This window comes from Rutilus rutilus (genome assembly GCF_951802725.1).
Source record: "Rutilus rutilus genome assembly, chromosome: 15".
Classification (NCBI taxonomy): Eukaryota; Metazoa; Chordata; class Actinopteri; order Cypriniformes; family Leuciscidae; genus Rutilus; species Rutilus rutilus.
Window position 1 is genome coordinate 13,056,390 of NC_140220.1, and position 21,919 is coordinate 13,078,308.

At 36.9% G+C, this 21,919-nt stretch overlaps 1 protein-coding gene across 1 annotated transcript in view; it reads left to right on the forward strand.

The window, feature by feature from the left end:
- The first annotated feature begins 3,325 nt into the window (after positions 1-3,325).
- The window catches only part of atf6 (activating transcription factor 6), a 51,954-nt gene continuing 33,360 nt past the window's right edge, over positions 3,326-21,919 (forward strand). Inside the window, exons 1-7 of the mRNA XM_084432804.1 lie at positions 3,326-3,690; positions 4,308-4,387; positions 4,594-4,657; positions 4,869-4,966; positions 6,228-6,354; positions 6,454-6,657; positions 8,897-9,078. Of these exons, the coding sequence (XP_084288930.1) occupies positions 3,600-3,690; positions 4,308-4,387; positions 4,594-4,657; positions 4,869-4,966; positions 6,228-6,354; positions 6,454-6,657; positions 8,897-9,078 (846 nt within the window). The 5' untranslated portion in view covers positions 3,326-3,599. The remainder of the gene's footprint in view (positions 3,691-4,307; positions 4,388-4,593; positions 4,658-4,868; positions 4,967-6,227; positions 6,355-6,453; positions 6,658-8,896; positions 9,079-21,919) is intronic.

Sequence of the window (21,919 nt, forward strand, 5' to 3'; positions counted from 1 at the left end):
CCTCAGATTGGGGTCATACAGGGGTGACCACCGAAGGTTATTCAGAAGTCACCAGCATTCACCAGTCTTGAACTAGTGTAGGGTTAGTGCTCTAAATGACCAGTGACTTCACAAGGCCCTTCCCTCTAGTTTCCCTCTATAAGCCCACCCCATCCCACAACCCCCACATACTCTGTCCCCTCATTGTAAATGACCTATTAAAGAACACAAGACCATGGTAAACAAGATGAATGGCTTTTATTCCAACCCATCTCACACCAATCAAGGCTTTCTGTTTGAACCCCCTTCCTTAAGTCTATTAGACCATGTTAATTTATTAAAGTCAAACCGAAGAATTAAAACGGTCATTTGTCACTACTCTCTTTGTGTGGGCTTAATGGTGGCACATGGTGTAAGGCCTGCAATTTGTTATCCTCTTCTTTACACTCAGGTTCTCTTATTTTATTATAGCCATTTTGGGTTAAACACGAGGAAACAAGTTGCGGTCAGTTTCTTGTGGCATGCTAATAATAAATTTGCTGAATGCAAAATGTGAATAAAGTATGATGTCGAACATTTGGCATGTCACGTTGATTACATGTTTAACACTAGCTGCCATAGAAACGACATGAATTTTTCAACATTGTTTATTTAATTTGTTTTTATTTTGCTCTGAGTCTGCCCCTTTTAACCTCCATCATGTTTCTTTTGCCTTCTTATCTCAAAGATAATCAGTCACACACTCTCTTTCTAAGACACTAACAAATACACACACACACACACACGGTCAGAGCTGTCAGTGAGCCAAACCATATGCAGTAATCCCTTTGTATTCACTAACCCATCCAGACAAACAATGTGTCCCAGCCACGTCCCACCCCCAGCACACCAGACCTAGGCCACCTGCTAACTCTACATCATACACCCAGACACAAACCAAAGGATGAAGACCTACAAGTTTGTGTCAGTGTGTGAATACTGAACATTTCTCTCTGACACTCGTGCATGTTATGAATTGTTTTTCTATTCCTGAAACTGGCAACCCATGTGCAAACGCTCTCCTTTCAATCTGTCCTTCTACTTTACACTCCACTCATTTGTTCTCCAAATCCAACACAAATCCCCCTCACACAAGCTGAGATGATAAGTGATCCTCTTCTGTTGGCGCTTTGAGGAGACAATGCTCAACAACTGTGTTCATCAATCTCAGAGGATATCCATCACGCAAACAAAAGATGAAGTGAGCAGAGGGCTATGTTTGTGAAATGTCTGTTTGCTTACTCTCTTATGCTCTTTTCTATCTTTTTTTTTCAGACTGAAGCTTTCTCCTGATGACTGCTGAGTTAAAACACCCACAGAGATGCAAGAATGCACAGAAATCGAGTGGGGGTGATTTTATGGAATTGTGAATCCTTCGGTTTGATATATTTTCTGTTTTCCAGCAGGAATCTCTAAAATTGTACTATGCTCTGCTTTTATTGCATTATTCACTGCTTTTTTTCAAGGGCAAATATAAGAATAGACAAACATTCTCAAATTAAGGTTCACTTGCGTTATGACCCCCCAAAAATGAAGGGTTTTTTTGCCTGCTTGTTTTTTTTTATCTTTTGAAAACCTGAAGTCAGCCTCAGCATAGTTCCTATGGCAACATAAAGACATGGTGTTCAAAGCTCTAATCCATTCCAAATGGATGCTCTTGACATGCATTTTATTAACCTGTTAATACTCAGACAGTTTGTGTGAGGGGGCTGGTGGGTTTATACACAATTAACCTGAATGGACCATACTGGTTCATGATTGGCTAAAACACAAAAAAGAACCCACTCACACAAATTAGTTGAACTCATTGAATGCTTTTATCTTAAAACACTTGGAATGAATGAATAATTTTTTTTTTTTGTGCTTAACATGGCTTAACATAAAAACCTCACCCATATTCATATAGCAAATTTTTTTTTTTTTTTTTTTTAAACTGACTTGTTCGACTTTAGGCCTACTCAATTGGTTCAGTAAGCTTGCTTGAATTTTGGATAAATTGATGGCCACATTTTAAATTGTAGGTTAAACGATAGGTTTAGGTTTTTTGAAAACACAAGAACGTTCCATGGGTAAAGTGTGAGAGAGGTTCAGATCCAGCTGAGATTGCTGTAGACCACCTCAGGTTAAGCTGACAATGTCCTGGGAAGACCAACAAGATTATGACTATGAACACCTGTTCCAGATCTTCAAACCAGCCAGTGTGACCTGCTGGTCTGACATGCAGTATCTTAACAAGGACGAGAAAAGATGAACAGCCTATGAATAAGCAACCTGTTATACTCTACAGCTCAGTTGGTTGGTTTTTACCAAACAACTTTAATATTCCTATTTTTTTCCAAAATGTTATGTAGCCTATGTCAGTTTGACAGTCATAATTAGTAGCTCCAGTCTAGAGCCTGCTTATCGTTCTGTTGTATATATTTTGTTCTACTGTCACTCCAAAAAAAACCCACAAAAAATGACAATAATTTTTGTTGAATAGGCTGTTACATATCTTGCATCTTTTATTTTATCCAACACTGATGCTTTAAATAGGACATCCAGTGGCCAAGGCTGGCTTATAGTTCACATAGTCAAATGTCAAAGTGTCAGCTTTCAGGCAGTATAGGCCTACTAGGCTACATGTCTATATTTGTAAATATACTATCTCTAATAGGCTACAGTAATTGGATTGTTTTGCCTAGTTAGGTCTTTCAACTGAGAGTTGCAATCAATGCTCTTGGAAACCTGTGGAAAGCATGGGTTTAAAAAAAACGGTATAGCCTACAAAAGTCAATTGAACACTGCAATGCAAATCCTCAATGCAATGTCAACCCGGTTTTCCAGTGCATTCATTAATTTGTCTGATTGGCAAACTAATTCTTCTGAGTCTTTTCAATCTTTTCAGTTGATCAGTTGAAACATTTCACAAAGTGGTCTGCTTTTAAGAAACATTTAAGAAATGCTTTTAAGAAACGCAGCCCTGAACGAATAGGAATCGGACAATTCTGATTGAATAGGCCTAATTGTATCGGACTTGATCCATTGCTGAAGTGAACCGAAGATTTTAGGCTAGGCTACTAATTAGGCGAAATATGCGCCTAATAGGCCTACATATTTTTTTATTAAAATATATTAATATATATTTTAGCCGAAGTGACAATTAAAACGTAGGCTACTGTAAATATAGGCCTACGCATAAGAAAAAAAGTTGCTTTTAATAAACTATTTTATTACAACGCCAAAAACGTATTAATTAATATAATGTGCCAGTTGAATCAGTCTTTGAACCGGTTCTTTAAAATGAACTGTTTGAAAGAACAGAATTGCTGGAAAGCAGACAGTCTATTTTTTTACAGTCTATTGTCTACTGCCACCATGTGGCGTAGAGATGAAAAACAACAGTCTTTTACAGGCCTGTGCTTGACATAGACCCACTCCGGCACCCGTAGAGTTACCGTAAAACAAGACGTGTACTTGCTGCATTATTGTTATGTAGTTTCATCAGAATCGGGAAATGCGTGTTTACATCTTCACACAGATCTCATCTATAACCAGTCATCCGACTCACTTTTAAACGTTACTAATGTGTTCAAGGCATAATGTCGTCGGATTTGATGTTAGATTTTGTGAATCAGTCGATGATAAATAAGGAAGCAGGGGACATTTCCATCGATCAGGATGGAGAGTGGGGTAAGATAAGAAACACTTTCTAGAAACAGCGCGTGCTGCTTTCGAGAAGCGTCAACTACCGACGTATTCTACTAGATTTACGATCAGCAAAATATCTTTGTGTTTAGATCAAACTCATATTGGAGCGACTTAATATAGTGGTTTGTTTGCGATTTCGTCAACTGACTGGTGAAGTTGTTTCCCATTCATCCTTAGTGTTGTTTTTATGGCTTCGGTTTAAGATTTCAATCAATTTAAGTAACGTTAGTTGAATTAAAAATATTAACACATTTGTTTATTCGACTGTTCATCACTACATGTTTTGGATTGTAAGTTATTATGTTGATTGTCTTGTGAACATGGTCTAGTTATACTATACTAGTTAATCACAGTGTGTCAGTAAGGTTTAGGTTAACATATAAAAGAAACTGGAATGGAAACCAAATTACCTGTTTTACAATGCCTCAGGGTGAATGGTTGCTTGACCTGGACACAAAAGAAGGTTTATGAAATTGATATGTTTCCTGTTTTGCTCTCATGCCTTCAGCACTTTGTTTCTTTTCTTTTCTTCTTTGTTTTGAGTTAACCTGCCTTAGGTCATACTTAAGTTCAGGACACTGTCTTTTGTACTTGTGCAGATATCAGTTTGTTTGATGATCTGGAGGATCTTGGGGATGCTGACGAGCTTCTGGAGGCGCTGGTGGAGAGTGTAGGCTATGTAAGTCAAATCTGTCAAAACAGGTCACACCGGATCACACAATTCTTGGAATTTGATATATCTATATTTTTTTAAATAGCATTCGTAAAGGAAACACTCTTCTTTGAAAGACTGTCCAGCTCTTGTTATTAGCTGTAAACAGGTTTGTTGAAAAACATCAGTAATTAAGCATGAATCAAAAGCATTGTGGATCTTTCCTTCTTTAGGACACCTCTGTTCCTGACCTGAACTTTGACATTGAGCACCCAGTGTGGAGTAGCCCTCGATCAGGTATTAATTTAGTTTTCTGTGGACTGGACATGACTATTTTTGAACGTCTATAGCAGGTCAGAGTACCGTAATATTTTTGAGAAATGTTTATAATATCACCAAAGCAAAATGTTTAAAAGTACATGTACAGTCACCATTCGAGGGTCACTGTGTCCAGGTAAAAGATCGGATTTTTTTTTTCTGTCCTTGTTCTCTCTGTCTGCTCTCACAGATGGTGATGTAACCGTGGACTCTCTGTCACCAAACCATACACTCAGTTCAGCGTCCTCACCAGCGTCAGTTGAGCCCCACTCACCATACTCCACACATGTGAGTCAAACACACTCCCAAAACAAAGTGGTTTTGAACTCCACACCTTTTACAATCGCAGACAAACTAACGTGCACACAATTATTTATTCATTTATTTATTGCATATATCAGCATACACGGATAGCAATAATAATAACATTAATATAACATTTAGGAATTTCAAAAGAGGCAATACAATTATATTTGATTTATTTTAAAATATATTTATTGTATTTATATATTTATAAAGTAAAAATATTATTCTATTTTATTTCCTTAAATGTATTTTATTTTTTGATATATACACACAGATACAGTTCTTTTTTCTGCCTTTATTTAATGACTTAATTAGTCAGATGCCCATCCAGTGCCCAGATGGAGTGTGTTTGGGCTGCACTGGTCCTGCCAGCTGTAGTTCAGAGATCAAGAGGGCTGACACACACATACACCCATGTGAATCAGGTGTCTAATTAAGTCTCCACTGTGTTGACGAATGTCTTAATCAGCTCTCAGCACATCATCAAACTAATTAATGTCTCACACTGAGATGTGTCCAGGCTTTTTTTTTTTTTTTTTTTTAAATCACAGTGTCCTTTTCAAGGTTTCAAAGAAAAACTGAAATGTCACTATCACACATACACATTGTTTCAGTGGAAACCTAAACACTTGAATCTCAATGTCACCTCAGAAACTTGATGAGAAAGGAACTAAAAACCTTTAAAAGCGGTTTAAAGTCAGTGAATTATTTAACATGCCACATATTTGCTATAGTTATTTGCTATTAACATTCTGTTCTGTTCTGAATGATGCAACATCCTGTAAAGGGACATGCTCATAGGACACATTCTTGTTTTCAGTAAATAGACGTATCAATGAATAAAACTAAACAATGGATTGGATACTCAATGCATTTTAAAAGTTGAGCTATTTTGAACATGTTTCAAAAAATTACTCGCATAGCTCAGTTAAAGTCAGACGCAAGATAATGACTGAAGACACATTAAAGAATAGGGGGGTATCACAGGTGTTCTGTAGTGTGTTATGGTTTTATTGATCTGTCGTTGGATATGTGCAAACAGTTAAGTAATGATATGCATAGTTTTAGCCATCTGGATTCACAACCCAGAATTCCCATGCTTGAGTGCACTTTCAGTTCTCTATCTCTCTATTAAGGGCACGGATGGCTTTTCTTTGATAGACCTAACTAACTGTAATGCTGCTATACTTTTCATGTGTTGAAAATAGTTTTTTTTTTATTCTATTAAATATGCTTTCTTCAGGATGAGGCGCTGTCTCCAGTCTCATGGCATTCTCAGCCCTCTCCATTGTCTGTCTGTTCTGACTCGAGCGGTTTTGCTGAGGCACTCACTGAGAGGAAGCCTTCCAAGAGGACCAATCCGACAAAAGGTAAGTGAAGTACATTAATTTATGAAACCTCCCTAATTTCCTTATTTGAACAGTTACTTTTTATAATAATGTTGATTAACAGTCAAATTGTTCTCACAGCAAAGCCTCTGCAACCAGCGAAGAGACCAATTCAGGTTAGCCCTAAGGTTTCCATTCAGCCTAAACCACTCATTACCACGATGCCCATCGCCCATGCTGCAGCCCCGCTTCAGACTAAGACCATCATCATCCAACCTCTCCAGACCACTGTTCTACCTGTGGTGAAACCTCCACCTGTCACTATTCAGCCAGCACCCCCTACAGGTGAAAAAACCTCAGTCACTTATTCTGCCACCAAAAAAAAAAAAAAAAAAAAACCTTTTTAAAGTCTTATATGTAATAACAGGTCTCGGTATGTTTATTCACATTTTTATTCGTTTTTATTTGTTTATTTGCAAGGTTAAATGTTTCAGGTGTATTGCAGTGCTCTGTTCATGCATAAGAAAACCAGCAGATGGCGCAAAGCATCAACTTTTTTGTGCTACTGGTGGGCATCTCATTTTAAAGTCTCTCTTCAAGCAAACTGGGAATTGTTCTTCAACTGCTGTTAAGATACCTTTCTGCCCTGTTACGTGTCCTAGAAAAAGCAGAATCGAAGTATTTGTATGAGCTGCTTGTTTCTGACTTTTGAAAAAAGCCATTCACACTTTGGTTTCTCACCGATTGTTTTTATGTGAGGTTTAGAGTTGTATTTAATATACTTTAAAATATAATTTATTACTGTGATGCAAAGCTGAATTTTCAGCATCATTACTCCAGTCTTCAGTGTCACATGAATATCAGAAATCATTCTAATATGCTGATTTATTATTAATGTTGGAAACAATTATGCTGCTGAATACTTTTTTTCAGGATTCTTTGATGAATAAAAAGTTAAAAAAGAACAGCATTTATTTCAAATAAAAATCTTTTGTAACAATATACACTACCGGTCAAAAGTTTGGGTGTTTTCTTTCTTTCTTTTTTTTGTGGAAAGAAATTATTAATACTTTTATTTAGCAAGGATGTGGAAAATTGCTAAAAAGTGATAGTAAATATTTATATTTTTAATAAATGCTGTTCATTTTAACTTTTTATCCATCAATGAACCTTGAAAAAAAGCATCACAGGTTCCAAAAAAAAATATTCAGCAGCACAATTGTTTCCAAAATTAATAATAACTGAGTATCAAATCAGCGTATTAGAATAATTTATGAATGATCATGTGACACTGAAGACTGTAGTTCTGGCTGATGAAAATTCAGCTTTGCATCACAGAAATAAATTATACTTTAAAGTATATTAAAATAGAAAAACATTATTTTAAATTGCAATAATATTTCACAATATTTACTGTATTTTAAGCACAAGAGACTTCAAAAACATAAAAAATTCAAAAAAAGTTTCCACACTTTTGACCTGTACTATATCATAAACTATATCATATACTATATACTATATACTACGATATACTATATCATATATATATATATATATATATATAAATCAATGCTGATTTATTGTGATTGAGAACAGTAGGAAAGAGATTTCTCCACAGACTGCTCTGATGAAATGGGTGACTCTGTTTAATGTCTGGAGTGTTAAACTATGGCTGTCAGGAATCAGCAAGCTGCAGTATCCGTTTCCTCATGGCTAGTATAAACACTTACCTCACACACCTGGAAACACTGGAGCAGAAAGCAAGAGCAGCCTGAATTCAAATTTTATCCTGTAATCATCTGATCTAAAACACTAGACTTGATTTTACAAATCACTGGACTCCAGTGTTTCCAAACAATCACTTTTCTCACTCAGTTTTTGAGAACTGTATGTACGGTTTCTCAGAATAAGGCCTTGCGTGACAATACTGTTTAAGTTGTATGTCACACAAAGCACTAGAATATTTTTCTTGTTTTCTCATTAGAAAAAGAGAGAACTGACACACACACACACACATACACACACACACACACATATATATATATATATATATATATATATATAATGTATGTATTGAATCCATCTGTGAGAAACATAGCTGAAGTGCACTTTGAACTGATTGCGTTCATGCTACAGTAATTATTTTCTGGCTAACCGCAGAGATTTGATGCAAGGTTAATTGTAGTTTGTCGGAAGACTAATGGGTAAGTCAGTGGGTGGCTGAGAGAATGGAAGTCGTTCGGAATGAACCCCGCCGGGGAGCCGCAGCGAATTCCTCTCATTTAACTCAACACCAACAGCAACCTGTCATTCCTGACAAATTGTGTTTGTCTGTGTTACCTGGAGGTGACGTGTTTTGTTCTGGGTGAAGGATGGTGCTTGGCACAACTGTTTCCTTTATGATTAAAACCGCTCTTTGGGGTTATTAAACAAGTCTGTGCTGTAAAAAGTTTACTTGCAGAGTCTTGAGATTAATGGAGATCAATAAAAAGTGAAGAAAAATAACAGCAAAACATGACTCTCAGTACATTTCTTAATTTATTTGAATGGTTAAGTGTTTAAACTAAATGTGTTTCTCTTGCAGGTCAACAAATGTTGCTATCTCGGCCCACTCAGGTTGTCCAGCTTCAGACGCCTCAGGCAGTGCCCACGCGTGTTGTCACTGTGCCAACGCTGGCTCAGGACAGATCCATATCTGTTGTTGCCCCGGTAACAGCATCTCCTATGGTCGCAATGACACTGCAGAATTCCACCCATGAGGATGATGTAAGTTTCTACTGCCAGAATTCTTAAGTTTTGCAAAAACACAGTTTATTTGTCAAGATTACCTGTTAATATGGTATTAAATTGGTTAAGTTGGTTAAATTGCTGATTTATTTTGTGGTTTATGAATGGGAATCATCACGGCGTATGGCAACAGTCCGCTGTCATTCAGCTAGTTGTTAAATGTCCACCAACGGAGTTCTGCTCCATTTTAATATTTTTAACAGCAATGGAAATGTGCTGACAGCTTGCATTGCTTTTCAGTTTTTAGCCAATTAACTGTTTAGGCAACTCACCAACTAGTTGTTTTTGGAAAATATGTACACTACCGTTAAAAAATTTAGGGTTGGTAAGATAAAAAAAAAAAAAAGTTTTTGAAAAAAAGTTCAGGAAGCCCTGAACTGCAACGAAAAAAAAAGATTCTAGCATTTCGAGTTTAAAGTCAAAATATTTTCGAGAATAAAGTCAAAATTACGAGAATACAGTCTTCCATAGAAGTTCTTATTTATTAATTTTTTGTAAAGAAATGCGCTCGTGAAGTCGAAATGCTTCTAACATGGATCTAAATATAATAGTATAGCTTTTTACTTTTATCTGGGCTTTCAACAAAAGGAAATTCTACAGGTGCTAATCTACCAACATGGCATTACCATGGCGTTGCCATAGACGAGCACAAAGACTCCACCGGAGTACCACAATCCTGGTCCAAACTTTGTGGCACGTTGACTCGAAGCCTACTTGTTTTCGTGCTCGTTTATAGGCAACGAAAGAACACTAGGTCGAGAACACTTAACAGTAACTTTCCTGTCTCCCTCTTCACCGTAAATACTTTCTGGATACATTTTAAGTGCATCTTTCTGTATCCAATCATTTGGCGGATCCTGCGATTTCCTCAGATATAAAGCGGGATAACTCCATCCAGTCTGAAAAGTGTTTTCGCCTGTAAAGTCTATTCCAATATATTTTGTAACGTCCTAAAAGAAATGGTAATGCCATGTTGGTAGATTAGCACCTGTAGAATTTCCTTTTGCTGAAAGCCCAGATACAAGTAAAAAGCTACTATTTTGTTTAGATCCATGTCCAAGGCAGTTCGTCTTCACGAGTGCATTTCTTTACACACACACACACACACACACACACAGAGACACACAAACTTCTACGCAAGACTTCTCGTAATTTTGACGTTATTCTAAAAATATTATGACTATTAGGAATATTCGTTTTTTTTTTTTTTTTTGGGTTCAGGGCTTCAGTACTTATGCTCACCAAGGCTGCATTTATTTAGTCGAAAATTCAGTGAAAAGAAGTATTGTGAAGTATTGTGAAAAATGATCACAGTTTTCTATAAATAACCGTTTTCTACTTGAATATATTTTAAAATATGATTTATTATTGAAAGTTCAAAGTTCAAAAGAACAGCATTTATTTAATGTAGAAATACCCTGTAAAAGTCTTCCCTTTCAGATTTGATACATTTTATGCACCCTTGCTGAATAAAAGTATTCATTTTTTTACTTTCCAAAAAAAAAAATTAATTCCAAAACATACTGACCCCAAACTTTTTTTGTACCGATATTTTTGCACATCCCAATTTATTGTGCAGTTATCCCAGATACAAAAGAGCTGCTATGAGGATTCAGTTTCAGTGAAAGTAAAAGACTTTGTGGAATTCCACATTAAATGTTTTTTTTTTTTTGTGTCAAAGGACTGTAAAATAAAGAGACCATGCAGCAATTTTTTTAAACTGGGAAAAGATTGAGGTGCAAGCCAACATGATTTACCTTGTAAATCTGATGTCAAGTATATTTTAAGAGGCGTGTCTGCTGTGAGACTTCAGTGTAAACACCCACTGCTGTGATTGGCAGCATTAACATCTTTGCATTTCACATAGCTAGTATTACATGTGGAACTCTCTCGAAACTTTTAGCTCGTCTTTACTATTACAGCTAATCTAATTGTGAAAAGTGGTGATTATTGCATTATATTTAGATTGTGGCATGAAATGTTGCAGTGATGAGCATTGTAGCCGACTACAGACATGTTGAGCTCGTGAATGCATCGATCTCGTCATTGCAACTCATTACAGTGCAAACACAATGTAAATTAAAGCTGCTAGCAGCATTTATCGGGGTTCAAGCAGTTAAGGCCTTTAAGGCCTTTATGCATAAAAGCATCAAAAGACATCAAGTTTTATTTAGCAAGCATTTAACCACTGACACCATAGATGGAAAAGACCATGTTTTAGCGTGATTTACCATGATATACCACATTCTAGCAAGATTTACCATAGTTTATCATGATTTACCATGGTTTACCTTGATTTACCATGTTCTAGCGTGATTTACCATGATATAACACATTCTAGCATGCTTTACCATAGATTATCATGATTTATCATGGTTTACCATGATTTACCCTCTTCTAGCATAGTTTGCCATGATTTACCATGTTCTAGCATGATTTACCATGATATACCACATTGTAGAATGATTTACCAGGATTCTAGCATGATTTACCATGATACACCACATTCTAGTATTATTTACTATGATTTACCATGTTTCTAGCGAGATTTACTATGATTTACCACATTACTAGCAATTATGTGAAGTGTCAGTGCAAATGAAGTGATAAACACAGACAAAATATAATTGTTATAATAGTTATTTTTATATAATTGATTTTTTAGTGTCTAAGTATGAATGATGCAAAAGCACATGTGAAAAGACTTCATTAATAAGTAGAATGGCCAGCAGGAGGCACTAGAAGACCACTTATTGGCTCACTTTCACTTTAAACTTCATGATTTTCACCAGTTTTCTGCACTAAAGCAAACCAGTTTTTCCTTGTTAACTCAATAATGCATGCTTACACACACACACACACACACACACACACACACACACACACTCACACACACACACACAAATACAAATATGTTTTCAATGTTTTTGGGATATGTTATTGAGAAAATATATTTAATTGTCTATAGGCATTTCTTTGTGATCTAATAATGGCAAGGCAAGTTTATTTATATAACACATTTCATACACAATGGCAATTTACATTGTGCTTTTTGCATCATCGCATTGTGCAATTTAAAAGTGCTTTACATAGAATAAATTAAAATAATAAAAAGAAATAAGAATAATTAATAATAAAACAGTAAAAATAATATAAAACTATATTACCAGTATAGGGCTGTAACGATTCCTCGATTAGAGTCAAGTACTCGATTTAAAAAAATCCTCGATTGCAATTTACCCGTCGAGTAATCGGCAAAATACCGGAAGTGTTTACAATCATAATATAGCATAGTGCTATTGTGAAATCACAAAGGCTGTGATTCAGTTAAATAAATATATCCTCTGTTTTTTTTGTTTGTTTGTTTTTTGACAGAGAAGAGTGCAGATTACATGTTAAAATTACCTCAGCTCCGTCCACAGTAAACGCTGCTCCAAGCAAACTCAGTCTCTGCAGTGCTGTTTGTTTAGTTTTCCAATAAGTGCATTTGGGAACGCAAGTCGGACGCAGTTTGTGTTTCATAGTTGCACTGTTATCATTTATACAGTGAGGAAAATAAGTATTTGAACACCCTGCTATTTTGCAAGTTCTCCCACTTGGAAATCATGGAGGGGTCTGAAATTGTCATCGTAGGTGCATGTCCACTGTGAGAGACATAATCTAAAAAAAAAAATCCAGAAATCACAATATATGATTTTTTAACTATTTATTTGTATGATACAGCTGCAAATAAGTATTTGAACACCTGTCTATCAGCTAGAATTCTGACCCTCAAAGACCTGTTAGTCTGCCTTTAAAATGTCCACCTCCACTCCATTTATTATTCTAAATTAGATGCACCTGTTTGAGGTCGTTCGCTGCATAAAGACACCTGTCCACCCATACAATCAGTAAGAATCCAACTACTAACATGGCCAAGACCAAAGAGCTGTCCAAAGACACTAGAGACAAAATTGTACACCTCCACAAGGCTGGAAAGGGCTATGGGGAAATTGCCAAGCAGCTTGGTGAAAAAAGGTCCACTGTTGGAGCAATCATTAGAAAATGGAAGAAGCTAAACATGACTGTCAATCTCCCTCGGACTGGGGCTCCATGCAAGATCTCACCTCGTGGGGTCTCAATGATCCTAAGAAAGGTGAGAAATCAGCCCAGAACTACACGGGAGGAGCTGGTCAATGACCTGAAAAGAGCTGGGACCACCGTTTCCAAGGTTACTGTTGGTAATACACTAAGACGTCATGGTTTGAAATCATGCATGGCACGGAAGGTTCCCCTGCTTAAACCAGCACATGTCAAGGCCCGTCTTAAGTTTGCCAATGACCATTTGGATGATCCAGAGGAGTCATGGGAGAAAGTCATGTGGTCAGATGAGACCAAAATAGAACTTTTTGGTCAGAATTCCACTAAATGTGTTTGGAGGAAGAAGAATGATGAGTACCATCCCAAGAACACCATCCCTACTGTGAAGCATGGGGGTGGTAGCATCATGCTTTGGGGGGGGGGGGTTCTGCACATGGGACAGGGCGACTGCACTGTATTAAGGAGAGGATGACCGGGGCCATGTATTGCGAGATTTTGGGGAACAACCTCCTTCCCTCAGTTAGAGCATTGAAGATGGGTCGAGGCTGGGTCTTCCAACATGACAATGACCCGAAGCACACAGCCAGGATAACCAAGGAGTGGCTCTGTAAGAAGCATATCAAGGTTCTGGCGTGGCCTAGCCAGTCTCCAGACCTAAACCCAATAGAGAATCTTTGGAGGGAGCTCAAACTCCGTGTTTCTCAGCGACAGCCCAGAAACCTGACTGATCTAGAGAAGATCTGTGTGGAGGAGTGGGCCAAAATCCCTCCTGCAGTGTGTGCAAACCTGGTGAAAAACTACAGGAAACGTTTGACCTCTGTAATTGCAAACAAAGGCTACTGTACCAAATATTAACATTGATTTTCTCAGGTGTTCAAATACTTATTTGCAGCTGTATCATACAAATAAATAGTTAAAAAATCATACATTGTGATTTCTGGATTATTTTTTTTTGATTATGTCTCTCACAGTGGACATGCACCTACGATGACAATTTCAGACCCCTCCATGATTTCTAAGTGGGAGAACTTGCAAAATAGCAGGGTGTTCAAATACTTATTTTCCTCACTGCATTTGTGGAGTGCGTCTCGGGTTTCTCCAACTGCTTCTCGGTTTCTCGAATTGCTGTTCATCGCGATTTCAAAATAAAAGTTTAAACTCTCGCTCTGAGTTTGCATGTTTTGATGTGCACATGTTCTTGTTCAAGAAATTACAGTGGCTGTAGCATTTCTATCGTACAGAAGTGGCCAAATATTAAAGTTTAAGTTGACATTTGAATTAAATGTGTTTTGGCCAATATTAAACAAGGATTTGATAATGCCTTAGTGTAACAACAACCAGGCCGCTGGCGCCCTCTGCAGGCATTTGTTATTTATGTACATAAGTTATGTTTATATTAGTTTATATCATTTATTTTACATGGGTATATTTTAACAGTGTTGTTCAATAAAACCCATATAATTACTTACTTTGATACTTTACTTGAACCAATTATTATTGCTTGTTATTAAATATTTGTATTTTAAGTCATTTTAAAGGCTGTTGTTTACTTGAATCTATTTTTTACCACAATTTTTTATCCAATTACTTGAATATAATACTCGATTACTAAAATAATCGACAGCTACAGCCCTATACCATTAGATCATAATAAAAAAGATTGCTTTTTAAAGCATTTTTTTTGTTTCCCAATACTGAAAGCGAATAAAAAGATCATGTGTAATCCATGGTGTAATCCTGCTGCTCCCTCTAGTGGACAACAGTGGTATGTATTACAGCTTCTATCTTATAGTTGAATTGAATGAATGAATGAATGAATGGGAATTTGGTTTTTCACTTATATCTCGGGAACCAGAAGGCGAAAAATTCTGAAACTCAGAGCATAGATAGTGCTTCAGGAGCCCTGTTGAATGAGACCACCAAGGTGTTTTTGGGCAATTGGGGCCGGGAGTTATGACCGTTCAAATGCATATATTTTGTGGCTTTTATCTCTGGAATGCCCTGGGCAAATTACACCACATTTGAATCGAAGCTAGCCCAGGGCGGGCCCTTTCCGACGAGCTCCCACACAAGGTTCGGGGTGGTCTGAGTCGGGAGTTACGGCCGTTCAAAGTCAGGGGTCCTGCGGACTAGCGATCCGCGGGGGGGCGCGCTCCCGAGGCCCGCGACGACATGTTTCGATCAAGAGCCCAGAGAGGTCCTTACCATCAAAATTTGAGCGCGCAGACACATTCCGTTTTCGAGTTATGAATGAATTTGTATTGGGGGGCGTGGCTTAAATGGCGGCCACCGTTTTACTTTGTTTCTAGTATCTCAATGTGACATAAATGTCAATAATAATATTCCAATAGACGAATTTTGACAAAATGTGATTGTAAATGTTAAATAATGATTTTATAAAGTCTAAATATGAATTATATAACAATATTAGGCAGTAGTATGATGAAATGACAGCAGGGGGCAGTAAAATACCACTTATTGGCTTAATATGCTATATTATTAATTAAATTTTTACCTTTTTTATACTTTTTCTGATAATTATTGATCTAGAGAGTCCAGAGAATTGCACTGCACTGATTTCGAACATTTTGGTATGAACATTATATGATCATAGATGGAAAACACCATTCATAGCCAATACAGGCGATTGACCATAGGAAATATATGGTTTTAAAGATTTTTAACAATTATAGCGCCACCTATGGTCCGATCTCCATAACATTTTGCATGCTTGTTAATGATGTTATGTCACATATGCTCACCAATTTTTGTGAAGTTCTGAGTTTCATTTAGGATTTATAGGCTTTTTAGTGTATTTTGCCATGCCCATTGACTAAATGACCCTATTACAGCCAAACAAATGCAAAAGTTCAAGTTTTTTTGATAATTATTGATCTAGAGAGTCCAGAGAATTGTCCTAGACTGGTCTGGTTCCGGGACTAGTTCGCAAAAGTAGGTTTTTAACATGTTCGCGAATATTTAATGAACGGTTTGATTGACAGCAATGGTTCTTGAGGCAAAGTTGTTCAGGATGAGGAGATCTATCAAATGATATGCATATTGTGTGGATGAGTGTAACACCACGTGGTTACAGAGCCATAAAACTAGTGGCCGATTTCTTTCAAAATTCTTACAGACCTCTAGGGCCTCTAGAGTTGAACATGCCTGCCGAGTTTCGTTCCGATCGGCCTCCGTTAACCTTGTCTAATAGGTGCTCAACTTCATTGGCCGATGGCAGCCATGTTTTTTGAGATACGCCAATGTCCTCATAGACATACATGGCACCTTGGACCAAGACACTGCATACCAATTTTCAAGTCAATCGGACTTACAGCTTTTCTTACTTAATTTTCTTACTCAATCGGTGGTTATAGCTCTTTTCATGTTTTTTTCATGTTATAGCGCCACCTAGTGTTCAATCGTCACGATTGTTTTACTGTGGCCCCAGATTGAACTCATACACATGTGTACCAAGTTTGGTGAAGATATCTCATTTACTTCTCGAGTTATAGCCATTTTAGTAAAATAGGCTCCTCCCACAACGTTCTGCAACCATGAATCGAAATTTCAACTTTATTTCTATAATTATTGATCTTCAGACTCCAGAGAACATTTCTGCACTGGTTTGGTTCCGATTGGGCGACAAACCTAGGACTAGTTTGCAAAAGTAGTTTTTTGACAAAATTCTAAATGGCGGAAAAACTTGCATACCGGAAATGAAATCGGAGATGTCCATCGTTTTGTTCTTCAGGAGTCCAGCTTTCCAATGATATAAGACACTTGAGTCTACGACATACGGTCTTGGAGTTATGAGTTTCGCGCTTTTGATTGCTATAGCGCCACCTATAGGCCAATCGGGGTCATACTCTCTGAACCTCTCCTCGATTTTTGTACTTACATCTGGCCAAGTTTCAAGTCTCCAGCACTTACAGTTTGGGCTGCACGATGCGTTTTACGGCAGAAGAAAAATAATAAAAATCAGGACTATTACAATAGGGTTTCAGCACTTCGTGCTTGAACCCCTAATAAGAGATTTCGTTGATTATAACCAAAGACTATATGTAAAATGGACTTTGTTATAACTGGAGTTTTGGCGAGAGCCCGTAACTCAGTCACTGAAAAACTCTCATTTTTTTATTGACAGCTCCAGCGATTGTTGCGTTCTTTGTTCGCTTTCTTAATAATTTAATCAGTTTAAATACAGATTATTTTCATCCTACTATGAAAAACAATGTGAAGTTGACTGTTTAGTCACTGGTTTGATTTACTGACACATAGACAAAGAACATCTGATTAATTAACACAGTTACCTACATGTTGTCGCATTACTGTTGAGTCCATAAAAGTCTGTTTGCAAAACCTGCACCGAAATTGTGACTGATTTACCAAATAATGTGAAATGTTTCGAATACAAATAAATAATGCTCAACTGAGACATTCACATTGTTGAAAACAAATAACCATATTCCTAGCATTAGGATCCTTTAGAAGGTAATGTTGTTTTTTGTCTAGTGAGTGATCCTGTGCTCTTCTCTCCTCATCTCACTAACACGCCAGTGGGTGGGGCCAAAGTTGCAATGATGAATTCGTTGATTTTCTTCAGCAGAGGTGGTCTTTCACCTATAGGCACATTCCACAACGAGTCATTCGCTGGGCTTGGTTTCAATAAAAGCTGTTTTTGGACTAACAAGGAAGTTTTCATTTCGGAAACTTATAGGATGTTCTTACAGTATGATGACCTCTTATATGTTAAAAGCTCAATGAAAATGATTTCTCAGTTCATGACCCCTTTAAATTAGGTGTAATCTTTGTATTCATACAGACAATATTGTTTCAGTATAGTTTCAATATAGTTACTGTCTCTGTTTTTTACACTAAGTTACAAAGTCTCTTATGCTCAAGACTGCATTTATTTGATCAAAAATACAGTAAAAACAACATTATGAAATGGTACAATTTAAAATAAGTTTCAGCAGTCTTCAATGCCACATGATTCCTCAGAAATCATTCTAATCTGCTGATTTGGTGCTCAAGAACATTATTTTATTATATTCATTATGCATTTTTTTGGAAACTGTGATACATTTTTTATAGATTCTATTATGAGTAAAGTTTAAAAGAGCAGCAATTATTTGAAGTAGAAATCTTTTATAATATTATAAACTTTTGAATGGTAGTCTATTTAAGCCTTTCACTGTAAAAAAATTCCTCAGACTTTCCAAGAATTATAAATGGAAAGGACATTTGTGCTATTGTAACAGTAACGTATAATTGTGATAAAATATTATCCTTCTTTAGACGTTTAATGTGCAGATGTGTGTAATTTCAGTATGGAAGAAACCCAGTAATAGCACTGAATCTCAGTAATGGTTAGTACTGCATCAGTCTCTAATTCTAGTGTATTTGCTCAGGGACTTATAGCTGCTGTGTGTTATTTCCTGTCCCAAAACTTTATATTGATTGACTTTCTCAAAAGGAAAAAAAAAAGAAAGTGTGGCTGTGCAGCATTTTCCACATTGCTCTGTTTGTTTGAGTGTCTCAACATGGCAACACTGGCTCAACCAATAGCATGTGTTTGGGGTGGGATTTCCTGTTTTGGAAACCTGTTTGCTCATAATCTTAGTTTAATAGTGCTAGTCATGTAGAAATTACACGCTGTGACTTTAAATATGGAGAACAAGAAAGGGAGAAAGGGAACCTGAATGACCAAGGATCTGTATTTACTCATCAAATGGTTCCCTAAACAAAAGCATGTGTTCTCCCAGATGTGCTGTCCTGACATCAGCGAAAAGCCCTACCCAAATGTGAGAAATTAGGCTGTTTATAGTTGAGCGAAGAAGAGAAGGTGTTATGGTAGAAACAGGAGAGAGACTCATTGGTGAGAAGAGCCCAGATTTCTAAAGAAGGGATTAATAATGGTGGTGAAGGAGTGTCATGTTTGTATGTTTCTTCACAAACAATAATTTTAGAGCAATAATTGTCAAATCCCCTACTCTGCCGTTCAAAAGTTTGCGATTGGTAAGATTTATGTTTTTAAAACAAGTCTCTTCTGCTCACCAAGGCTGCATTTATTTATTTAAAACTACAGTTAAAATAGTAATATTGTGAAATATTATTACAAATTAAAAGAACTGTTTTCTATTTGAATACATTTTAAAATGTATTTTATTCCTGGTATGGCAAAGCTGAATCTTCAGCATCATTACTCCAGTCTTCAGTGTCACATGATTCTTCAGAAATCATTTTAATATGTTGATTTGCTGCTCAAAAAACATTTATTATTATTATTATTATTATTGTTTTCGTAAGGAATTTTTTTTTATTATTATTATTTTTTGCCTTTTTGCCACTTTTGGGGCCCTTAACATGCTCAAAAACTCTTGAAATTTTGCACACACGTCAGAACCTGCGGCCATCAGGGCCGGACTGAAGCTGGTACCCGGGCGTGGCAGGGGGGCGCGACAGCGCCCCCTGGAATGGTGTCCGAAAACTTGGTCCATAAATCAAACACGCTTGCATGTAATAATATGAAACTCAGTACACATATAGATCTCATCAGGCCGAACAACTTTTGTGCTCTAAAGGTGATGATACACAGGGCAACTTTTTGAGCAATGTTGCTGGGCAATGTTGCTGTCAACGGGCAACCAGATGAGACACAGGGCCCACGACCGATCTAAATTATCCAGATAGAAATTTATTGCCCATTTTCAATGGGAAAGTGCCCAAGCAACAATCGCTCTGCAAGATTGCCCAGCAACATTGCTCAAAAAGTTGCCCTGTGTATCATCACCTTAAGTATTACACCAGCCCAACAGGAAGTCGGTTATTATACGTTGTTTGGAAAACGCATACAATGGAATGTGAAATACTCCTCCTAGGGAATTCATCCGATCGCCACCAAACTCGGTGTGAATGAAGTCAAGACATTGAGGATGAATTCTTGCGAACGGATTTTTGATATCTCGAACGGTTTGGCCGTGGCGAGGAAACAAATTTATGGCGAATAATGGGACACAGGAAGTGTGTTATAACTTCTGCGTACATTAACTGATCTTGATGAAACTTCCGCAGTGTGTTCGTTGTAAGAGGCCGATCACATGGATGTGACTATTGTGATTCAAAGTTATAGCGCCACCAACTGGCAGCAGGAAGTTTGCCACTTTCAAAATGCTTTGAAATCACCCTCTTATTTTTACCCGATATTTTTGTCTATTCCATTTAATCTTTGTTTTTCAAGGTTTCAGGGGCTTTTGGGGCACTTAACATGCTCAAAAACTCTTGAAACTTTGCACACAGGTCAGAACTCGTGGCCATCAGGGCCGAGCTGAAGCTGGTACCCAGGCGTGGCAGGGGGGCTCAACAGCGCCCCCTTGAACACGTTCTGAAAACTTGGTCCATATATCAAACACGCTTGCATGAATTAATATGAAACTCGGTACACATATAGATCTCATCGGGCCGAACAACTTCCGCACTCTAAGTTATTAGCTCCACCCAACAGGAAGTCGGCTATTATGGGTTGTTTGAAAAACGCATGCTGTGGAATTTGATGTACTCCTCCTAGAGAATTCATCCACTCGACTCCAAACTCAGTCAGCATGAAGTCAAGACATTGAGGATGCTACATTGCGGACGGATTTTTGATATCTCGAACGGTTTGGCCGTGGCGAGGAAACGAATTTATGGCGAGAAAAGATAAAAACGAAGTGTTATAACTTCTGCATACATTAACTGATCTTGATGAAACTTCAGCAGTGTGTTCATGGTAAGAGGCCGATCACATGTATGTAACTATTGTGAGTCAAAGTTATATTTTATTCTTTTTTTTTTTTCAATTTAATAATTGTTTAAGTTTAAAAACATCCAGAATGTTTTTTTAGTCCAAAAAAATAAATAAATGATGTCATTCATAGTGCTATACTGCCCTCTTGTGTTCAAAATCAGGTAGGCCTATTGTATCTATGTAAAATATACTAGGTATGTGACGGTGAGGAATATTTTACCACCGGTTAATCAACGTGTGACACCGCTGGGGGCTTTTGAATTGCTAACTTAAAAACGAAAGTAAAATATGTTCGTGCGCACTGACATGGATAATGGTGCAGAGCGAGCGTTTTCAATGAATTCCTATGGAAGTAGGAATTAACAAAAAAACGTTTGCTCTTCTCTGCCCGTTCCTCGCCGTGGACACACACCATATATATATATATATATATATGGTGTGCGTCCATAAATATATAAATATTTATATTTAAATTTATATTTAAATTTATTAATTTAATAAATTAAATTTATATTTATTTATTTATTTTGTTATATATATATATATATATATATATATATATATATATATATATATATATATATATATATATATATAATGTGTATATATATTTTTTTTGTTACTTTTATTTTATTTTATTTTTTATATATATATATATATATATGCGAGCAGCGATGGAGGGCCCAAGCCGGTGACACCGCCACCCTGGTGGCTTTAGTGTAACTAAAGGCACCAGGGTGGCGGTGCCACCGGCTTGGGCCCGCAATCGCTGCTCGCAGCTATATTATTATTATCAATGTTTAAGACGGGTGTGCTGCTTAACATCTTTGTGGAAATGATGATACTTTTTTCAGGATTCTTTGATGAATAGAAAGTTCAATGAACAGCATTTATTACATTTATTTACTAAATATATTAAAGCAGTTATTAAATAGGCAAGGCAAGGCAAGGCAA